Source organism: Cyprinodon variegatus, unplaced genomic scaffold (assembly GCF_000732505.1).
Source record: "Cyprinodon variegatus isolate N-32 unplaced genomic scaffold, C_variegatus-1.0 Scaffold1007, whole genome shotgun sequence".
Lineage (NCBI taxonomy): Eukaryota > Metazoa > Chordata > Actinopteri > Cyprinodontiformes > Cyprinodontidae > Cyprinodon > Cyprinodon variegatus.
In genome coordinates this window covers 214810-225156 of record NW_015151460.1, presented here as the reverse complement: position 1 = coordinate 225156, position 10347 = coordinate 214810, and the positions used below count along the sequence as shown (strand labels likewise).

Here is a 10347-nt window from a genome sequence, read left to right as displayed (position 1 = left end):
CTCCACTCCAACCAGCAGTTTCTGGAGACTTTGGAGACAACATCTAAAAGCAGCGAACTCTGATCTCCAGAGCGAGTAGATTGGTAACCCCGCCTCCTGCTCTCCTCTATCTTGTCTGCTGTCATGATTCATGCAGCTATTATTTCATCCAAATGAAAAATGGAGAACAGAGAAGCAGATCATGGCTTGTCTACAGTGAAAAGAAGGACTGGGTTATTTACTTTTGGAAACACAGGAAAAAGCAATCAGCTAAGTGAGCTTAGTGATTGGAAAAAATCTGTTATTTCTTTTGAGACAGCATGAAAAGTCAGCTGAGTACAAAACATAGAGAGAAAAACAAGAAGAAAAGAGACAAGAAGAGAGGGACAAAACCTAGAACAGATAATGGATGTCTTTTCTATTAGAATGCCTGTATCTGTATAATGGGTCTGTTTTATGTGTTTTCTTTTCAATTCAGAGGTGTAAATAAGCAGCAGTGTGGTAAAAATGTCCGCACACTCTCTCTCCTCTTTCTCCTGAAGCATTCACATAAAAAATACATGTTTTGTCATTACACGTCGAGATTACTGAAAAATAAGCTCTCAGGACCAGCATAAAAATAATCTGTCCTTTAATAAAGTTATAGTGAAACCTAATAGGAATATATTTTCACAATTGCTAAACCTATTTTCTATTTACGTGTGCAAAGATACGGCTGTGTTTTTTGTTTTAAATAAGCTTTTATTATTTTGAGTTTAAAGTAAATGTATATTTAACTTTTTCATGTTCTGATAATTTTCCTTTGTAGAAATATTACAATAAAAAATACATTGACAATGTAAATTTTAGGTTAGGTGGAGTTGAGGGCCCAATATCAATGTCTTTCATGGGGCCCCGGATTCCATGTGTCACCCCTTCATCGACCATGTGACGATGAAGGGGTGAAGAATCAGAAAAGATGAACGGCAGCAGAACGTGGAGCATCTCCACTCCTGTTCCACCAACTCCAGGATACTCACCCAGGCCGTGTCCTCCGATGGAAACTGGAGGGAAACAAAACAGTCAGACAGTGAGGCTGAGTCACTCTCTAATATAATTGGTTAGTTGAGGTTCGGTGGGCGGAGCCTAACCTGTGACCAGACACTTGCTGGCGTCCCCGGTGGGCACAGCGTGGATCCTGTAGGGGGAGTATGGGATCTCGTCTCCTCCGTACTTGATGGTGATGGTGTAACGTCCAGTGATGTCTGGGACGTAGGACACGGTGTATGTCCCGTCCCTGTTGTCCCGGATGCTGGCTTTCTTGGGTTTTCCCTCTGGGTCCTAGTGCCACATGGACAGGAAGTTAGTGGTCTGAAAGGTTTCCAGCAGTGTTCATCACTGATCTCTGACCATCAGTCACCAGGTAATCTGATTGGCTGAGACTTTCCTCCATTGGAGTGGGTTATATCTTAGTTTTTATTGATGGAAAATAGAAATAATAGAAGACCTGAAAGGTTTAGTGTGCGTTTGCTTATTACCCCTCCCGAATCAGCATGTTTTAGAACCAACTTTGGCTGCAGGAACTTTAGAGGTTTGTACAGAATGAAGGTTATGTTCATCTCCTTCAGACTGGACAAAGAACATCACATTGCCACATATGTGTGGCTGGAATCTGTCTCGACTTTGACTAGGCCATTCTAACCCATGGATTTGCTCTCCTCTAACCCATCCATTGTGTCTCTGGCTGGATGGTCAGGGTGGTTCTGCTGGAAGGTGAACCTCCAGGATGGCTTAGGTCCATCATTTCTGAGCCAATTTTCTTTATCTCAGCATGACGCTGCCTCCACCGTGTCCAATCGAAGGGATGGTGATGAACAGTGTTAGTTTTTCCTCCATTCATAGGTGTTATTCTGCTCTGATTTGATCAGATTACACCATCTCCTACATGGATTGTGACAAAGTGAACTTCTGGCTTTCTTCTCTCCTCACCATGAAGCTCAGATCTACAGAGTCCGCCGCTAAAATCTCTGCTGTGGACAGATCCTCCCACCTGAGCTATGCATCTGCAGCAACCATGGACCTTCTGGACATCCATGTCTTGGTAATTCTTCATCCTCTCTTAACGTTAAGATAGTGGAAGGAGCAGAGCTCTAGGAGGTTTTTAGAACCTGAATCTGCTTCAAACTGAACCAGAATGTTCTCTCTGACCTGTCTGCTGGGGTTTCTTGTCTCCATGATGCTATTTTTTCTCAAAAAAACCTCAGAATATCTGGACTCTGGACTCTGTTTGCTGATTTGGTGTGTCAGAATGCAAACGGATGCCAAACTTCTTCGAAATAGTAAACAATAATAAACATGGTGTGAAAAGTTTCTCAGGTCTGCCCTGTAGTTTTTAGATGAACTGGGTGACCAATCAGAAAGGGCCAGACTGTCAGGGAGGCGGGTCTAAAGCCATCCTCACTGCTCAAGAATTTTCCTTTAGGGAACCCTGAAGCGACCTCCTCATAAGTACCACAGAACTGACCCGGCGTGTCAAACCCTTGAACACAAACTAAGGTCACATGACCACAGACACTGAAGCCTGATTGGCTGCTGATGGTCTGAGATGCAGGAACCAGGGTTAGTGTTAACTCAACCCACAATGGATGGAGTCAGTCCACACATAGACCACAGAGGGGAGGAGGGGTGAGGGGTGAGCCGGGTCCCTGAACTGACAGCTGTGATGTGGTAGAACATCTGTCTGGATCATCTCCAACATGTTCTCTAAGTCTGAGGAGGAAAGCAGTTCATGGAGTCTGCCAACAACACGCGTCTCCTCCAGCTCTAAGCTTCAAGAAACAGAACCGAATGGGAAATCCAGCCTCCGACTCATTTCTCTGTTCATTCTACTGAAACAGAACCCACCCGATCAGAATGAGGTCTGGACTTTTACTAGGCCATCGTTACTCCTTTAATTCTGGTGAAGATTCTCAGTCATCCAGGTCATAGTCATTCAAACATAAGATAAAAAACAATCCACTGGACTTTGTTTCCAAGTTTAAAGACGTTTCGCTTCTCATTTGGGAAGCTTTTTCAATTCAAAATGTAAGAAATAGCGTTGAGTTCCAAGCTTTATACCAGAGGTCAAGGATTAGCGGACTGCGGTCCGGATCCGGACCCACCTGCTGGCTAATCCGGACCCAACCTGATTTTAAAAATTTATAAATTACCGCATGTTGTCTGATGGCAGTGTCTAATTTCACCTGCGCTGCTTCTCCTGTTAATACGGTAAATCCCTCCGGAGCGCCCGCGACCAGGCTGCACGTGATAAAAATTTGCCAATGAGCTGCTGTCAGTCTGGGTTGCTGCTGCTAGCTGCTGCTCTAAATAATCATCTCTGTTATGAAGGTCTGTTTGATGGAGCGGGGGAGGAGGAGGGTAAGGGTGAGGGTGGACATGAGATGATGTGAGGGAGGGCGGGGCTTACGCAGCCTCTCTTCAGAATATTGAAGGGGATGGTTTTCTTTACTATATGAGTCTGCCACACCCTCCTGCCCCAGTCCTCCACAAACAGCGAGGCCTCTCGCCTGCACCCGTCCGGATCCTGCAGCGCCATCAAACCAGCCGCCGGGTCGGGCCGGGATTAGGATTCAAAGACAGACAGCAGAAGATGGGTAAGGCGACACTTCAGTGAGCTGGATCACTGAACTCTCATTACGCTCATTACAGCGTTTGGTTCCATCTCTACAGCTCCCTCCCACGGATCTCTATTTATTCAATGGATTGCTGAAAAAGTCCTGAAAAAAAATAAGCCACCACCCGGCATTCTGGTACTCCTAACTCCCACGGAGATGTACAGTATAAATGCCTTCCTGTGCTGCATTTGGCTGCACAAACAAGCAGTTTGCTGGCTGTCAGTGTCAGTGTGTGCATACATACTTATATGTATAGTTTTTTTCAAATGATCAGATTCTCGTTGTAACTTAGCCTACCTTCAGACCGCAAGCAGCAGGAGCAGCAAAAACGCTCGTGCTGCTTCATTTTTGATGCTTGTACATGTTTAGTTCTGACGTGCGGCTGAAGCATCTTTGCTGCTCTAGCTGAGCGGTGGAAAGTGGGTCTGATGCACATTGGGCGGAGCTACCCTATCCTTTCCTTGCCTGTAACAATGACAGCTATATTTGCTGTGATCAGTGGGTAAAAAGTAGTTTTATTATGTTTCTAAGTGAGAATGTCTGCCTGAAAACTTCCTCGGAGCAGTCAGTTCATCCAGATTACCATCCTGCCCGCTACTGTTCACGGTGGCTGGAAGGCTTTTTTCACGTATAACCAAACTGCAGGCACCAGAATAATAAAATCGAACATATTTAGCCGACAGGTTTCCACATTTTAAGTCAATTTAGGGGTTAATAAACGGTTTCAGAGGAGTGATCATAGAGCTCTGCATCATCAGTGCTGTGTCTGTCTCCCTGCCAGCTACCAGATTAGCTTCTATGATTGGTTGATGTGGCACATCGAGCAGCAAAACTTACATTTTTCAAACTCCTGCAGCTGCTATTTCACAGCGCATTGCACTCATCAGATGCTCAGGAGCTCGGAAGGCACTGCTTCAGCTGCTCAAAATGCACGACGGGACCTTCTGTTGCACCTTGAGGCGCGTCAACTATTAACTTTGCATGTAAACTAGCTGCTTCTGCTGCCTCTGCTGCTTTAGGTGTGAACATAGCATAAGAGCAAAAGGTAGAATATGAAATTAATGTTGCCTTTTATTTTAGCAATTTATGTTATTTTGCTAGTGTAGAAATTGAAGCTCTGGATTGGAGTTATTAAATTGGTTCATTAATTTAGCTCTATATTGTAAATCTGTCAGATTTAAAGGCTGATGCACAGACACAGCATAAAGGTGTATCATGCATGCACAAATAGAAAAATACTATAGCATTAACAGACGTGCTTGTAATTCAGTCTTTGTCTAAAATCTTAAAATTATATGTAAGATGTGATTACCATAACAAGGTAATAAATATATGTATATTACATGTACATGATCAATTTAGCACTTTTTGCACATTTGTATTATTATGCTCCATTAACACATTAATGTTATTGTGATTGATTTGTATAATATGTTATATTACATGATTTATAGAGTTCATAATGACTATTCAATGTGATGTGCCTATTTTTTACCAAAAGCTAAAAATAATCTACTGATGCTATGAAACAGCCAGTGTATCAAAGGGATGAATTTATCTTTATTTTAAAAGTCTTAAATCCCCCTGAAAATGAGAACATCATCGTTGTTTGATGCTGTAGAGCACGTATTGTTTACATTGCGACCGGTCTAACTAGGGAGTACCAATATGGAGGCCGGTGGCTTCACTTCAACCACGTACTACCAACATTTACTGGATAAGTAATCCAGTAAATAAATAGAGATCAGTGCTCCCATCATGAGGAACAGCCTTTAGATGTTTTAGTAGCCACACTTTTCTGACTCACCAGGATCTGGACAGTGAGGAGTCCTTCACCAGCATCCCTAGCATCGATGGTGAACTCCACCGGCAGGCTAGCTGGGACCCCGGAGGCGTTCAGACCAGGACCGCTGGCTCTGACTTTACTGGCATCATGGGCCGGTAAAGTTTTGATCTTAAAGGGGCTAAGAGGAGATGGTTTGGTAGGTTACATGTGAACAGGAGGTCCGGTTCTGGAAGTGGAATCTATTCAGGACCAACCTTCGAGGGACCTCCTGATCTGCGTATTTCACACACACCATGTAAGGACCGTCGCTGGCCGGAGTGTAGTTCACCGTGTGAGAGCCATCTCCGTTGTCCTTGACAATGACCGGCTCGGCTACACCTGAGGACAAACCAGAAGATGTTCCACATGTCAGCTGGAACCACAGGTCGCTCGGATAGTCAGCCGATGCGTCCAGAAGACTGCTTATGGAACAGATGGTGTGATAGAGCTGACTGGTTGGATTGGGCTTTGAGATCAACCTGTTTCAGTGGGTAGCTGACCATCATGCTGTCCTGATCTAGACCGATTCTTCCAGCTATGTTCCACAGACTGATGCTTAATAATAAATAATAATACTTTTTTTTTCAAAGGCGCATTTCTGGACACTCAAGGTCACCGTACAAAAGATCCATGCTTCAAGCTAAGGTGCACCCCTTCTGAAGATTAATGCAATCCTTGGGGGTTCTTAAGATGGATCCTACTTAGGTCTTTAAGACCTAAAGCCAGGCATACACTGTAAGATTTTTTGCCCTTTCAGCCTGAATGTGCTTCATTTAGTATACAGGGGGTAACGAGGGTCGATCAGCCAATCAGGACCTCCTCCTGATCAGGAATGGTAAGGTCGGGAGACAATTGAACATGTTTGAAACTCAGTCTGCTGTCGTAAGGTGGTCGTGGGCAAATCGCTCAGTGTTTAAACAAGGATGAAGGACGGAAACACAGAAGCATGGCGGGGTTCGAGTGAAATGGCGTTCTTTTTGTAAAGTTGACAGACCGTAGTAGCCACGTTTACTCAGCCATGTCTCTGTCCAAATACGTTGTCGCCTTTTCTTTTTAGGGCTTTCAGAACAAAATTGCACAAATTGCCAAGGCAGCGCATTTCATTCTAGTGAGCTTCATATTCCTCTTCCACTCGTCTTCCACTCGAGTCCGAGTAGCTCCATCTCAATGCGGAGCTGAGTCCGACGTGGTTTTTAGACATGCAGTGTGAGCAGGTTGATCGCATCAGAGCGTCAGGTCGTACAGTGTGAGAACAAACATTATGAGCTGTGAACTTTCAAACCCTGCGGTTTCTTAGTGTGAGCTGTAGCTGTGTGCAATGATTGAAAATATCGCAAAGTGTATGCCTGGCTTAAGTAGGACCCTACAAATGCCATCTACACGGGCTAAGTTCTGAGTTATTGGCATCATCTTCATCTGGTCCTGGACTAAAGCTAAACCCTAACAGGATAACTGCTGGACTACGTCAACAATTCAAAGTATTACTTCTCTAGTCAGACATGGAGTCTCTATTGCATAAAAATCCAAACTGAACTTGATTGAACTGCTTGTCTGTGAAGGTCCACAGGAGACATGTCCTGGACGTTAACCCTAAGTGTTTCAGATGTCTTCTCACCTGTTGGTCCGTAGAGCTGGACCTCCAGTGGAGCCACTCCCGCCTTGCTGCTGTCTACAGTGAAGGTCTGAGGAACATGAGCTCGGACTCCTCCTCCAAGACCAGGACCAGAACACCTGACTTTACTGGGATCAACCAGCTGTCGGACTGGGACACGGAATGGGCTACCTGCAAGAGAACCAGACTGTCCGGTCTGTAGACAATAGTTCCTCAACAATTTCTAGCACTGAAGGGTGGATCCTCACCTGGAATAGGAAGGCCTCCAAAGGAGATGTTCACATCATATTCTCCAGGAGTGAATGGGATGTACTCCACACTGCAGCTGCCATCTTTGTTATCCTGACAGGACATCTTTGCCTCTGATGGACCTTCAATGGCCAGCCCGAGCCCTCCGGTGCCTGCACCCCTAACATGGAACAAATGCAGATCTGTCCAAAACAGTCCAGCTCCTGAGAGTCCTGGAAGGTTCCACACAGGACACAAGTAGACTTAGATTACCTGGTTTCAACAGTGAAGCTGTTCGATTTGTTGACAAGTCCTTCCTCTAAACCAGGGCCGAAGGCACGGACTCGGCTGGGATCACAACCCTCTGTAACCGAGACCCTGAAGGGACTCTTTGGGACTGAGACGTCATCTAAGAGAACTTCAATCAAGTGCAAACCTGGACACACAGAGAAAACCTGTTAAGGTACCATAAGTTTTAGCTGAATGTCAGAAACCAATAGGTCAGTGAAGGCACCACGAATGACATTGCTGTGACGTAATCAAATGCCGGTTTGAACCAGGATGGTCTGAACCACAGAATCTCCCAGCAGTGACGACCTTGTCATTCCTCCTCCCACACACCTGGTAAACATCTATTCAGGTGTGGGTCCATGAACCCATACATATCTCCTGACATCATAAATCCAACTGGAACAGTTTCGGCCTTCTTCTGACTTTACACCATGGCTGAGGTCAATGTCACATCAGCTCCAAACATTTTCTCCAAACACAAAATCCCAGTACATTTCAAACTGAACAAGACCCTTAAACAGAGACTAGTGCATCCTAAGGACAAAACCCCCAGACCAAATATGAGCGGAGTGGAGTATGCAGTTCAATGCAGTGGGTAATGCTTTGATTTTTATATTGGAGAAACCAAACAATCTCTCCACAGACGCATGGCCCAACACAGAAGAGTGACCCCCTCCAGACGAGACTAGGCGGTACATCTACACCTTTTGGGCAAAGGACATTCTTTTGAGGACCAGAATGTTCACATTTTGGATAAAGAAAATAGGTGTTTTAGGGGTGTGTGAAGGAAGCCATCTATGTCAAGAAAGAAAAACCAACCTTGAACTGAGGGGGTGGACTCAGGTTTCAGCTTTCAAAAACCTCCAACGTGGCAATTAAGTTAGTCCACTCCCGCTATCATTGCAACCCCAATCCCTTTACAGGGGAACAGAGGACCTTGCATATTTAGCCAGGCCAACAAAAGAAAGACATAACCAGGTATGGGGCATTGGTGGCTAACAAAATAAGCCAATCGACCCCATTCCAAAGGGGCGGACCATCTGTTTCAATTTGTTTCAAAAAAAAAAAACAAGGTTTTGATGGGCTACTGTGTAAAGCCTTGAACTCAATGCTATTCCTGAATTTAAAAAGCTTCCTGGATGGGAAGCGAAACGTCTTCAATGTTTTTTTGTTTTTTTTTGGAGTCACATCAGCTCCTGCTTAAATTAGAGCTCATGTCCCATTATGAACATCAACTGGGTCCAGTTTCACAGAAAGGGTTTAAATTAGAGCCTTAATCCAGACCAGTTTATCACGCAGCCTTCGCCCAGACCAAACTGGGATAACTGGTGCTTCTATCTAAAGTAAAAACTTGAAATGATCTCATCTCTGCCAGTCTGAACCAGCTGAACGAGAGTAGATGCTATAAAGCTTAAGTTTTATATATATAAAGATTGGTTTACACCACAGAGGAGCACAAACCACTATACAGAGCATGTGCAGAATAACGGACCCGCCTTAAAGGGCAGTAATCATGGAAGATGCATGGAAATCTGTTAAGAGTCAACTTTAAACCTCAGGAGAGACAGAAAGGAATGATGAAGATGCTAAGAAGGTCTGCAGTCCCACACAGGGGCATCATGGAGACAGTTAGCCATTAATAAACCAACACCGCCTCCAAGATTCACAGCCCATAATACAACCTTCCTTTTTAAAGCGTTAATTTCAGCCTCAGTTTTATTCTCTTGCAGTTTATCTCAGTTTAATCTGGACTACAATGAATCAAGAATCACCTTTAGATGAATAAGTAGATTCTAAACTAAGTCTGCAGTGATATGAATCAGATATTAACTGGTTTCTCTGCTCTAATTCCAGTGCCTTGGATTTTAAAATGAAAATGGACAGTATTCTTTATGTCACAAGACATCAGGGTTTGACACTAGAAAACTGTTTTTCTCTAACTGGAAATACACCCCAAGTATTTCCCACAATGCACTGGGTCCAGCTTGTTACTATCAGTGGAAAACACGCAGAGCGTCTGTAGCTATTAATACAAGCAGCCAACTGTTTTCACTCTGCTGCTCCTCGCTGGCCTGATTCAAACTGGTTTCACACATGGATGATTAACGTAAACACTCCAAGGCTCCAAGATGGAGGTGTGAAGGCTACATGTCCCTGGTCCTCTCCTTTATGGCTGCAGAGGGAAAACAGGTTTTATGAGAGCCTCAAAGCTCTTAACTTTACATTAATGAAGTGTTGATGTGGAAAAAAAAACACCATAAAACAGCAGCAGATCCTCTTCAGCCTGAAGCACTGTGGCTAAACCAATTTCACATTCAGGAGTCCCTCAGAACTCAACTGAACTCAACACTCACCATCTTCTAGAGGTGTGTACTCCACTCTGTAGGTCCCGTCTGCGTTATCAGAGACCTGGGCGTCTGTGTTGATTCCGGATGGGTTGGAGATTCTTACTTTGATGTGGCTGCCTCCACTCTTAAAGTGAGCCCGGGTATCAACCATGAAATGGGTCGGTACCTCCCTCAGGACGCCTGGAGAAGGAAGACAAACCAAGTTAGGTAGGACGACATCAAAGCCCTTTAAGACATCTGTATTTCCATCTGAACTTTGGCCTGCCGCAGAATAACTATAGCAACCACAGAAGAACTGTAGCAGCCACAGAAGAACCATAGCAACAATAGAAGAGCTGTAGCAACCACAGAAGAACTGTAGCAGCCACAGAAGAACCATAGCAACAATAGAAGAGCTGTAGCAACCACAGA

General features: G+C 44.5%; 1 protein-coding gene across 1 annotated transcript in view; it reads right to left on the bottom strand.

The window, feature by feature from the left end:
- The window catches only part of LOC107100771 (filamin-C-like), a 66186-nt gene that overhangs the window by 20130 nt on the left and 35709 nt on the right, over positions 1-10347 (bottom strand). The window contains exons 21-28 of the mRNA XM_015399404.1: positions 9943-10116; positions 7571-7733; positions 7318-7478; positions 7073-7240; positions 5673-5796; positions 5440-5596; positions 1110-1299; positions 999-1022 (exon numbers count right to left, since the gene is read on the bottom strand). Coding sequence (XP_015254890.1) covers positions 999-1022; positions 1110-1299; positions 5440-5596; positions 5673-5796; positions 7073-7240; positions 7318-7478; positions 7571-7733; positions 9943-10116 — 1161 coding nt within the window. The remainder of the gene's footprint in view (positions 1-998; positions 1023-1109; positions 1300-5439; positions 5597-5672; positions 5797-7072; positions 7241-7317; positions 7479-7570; positions 7734-9942; positions 10117-10347) is intronic.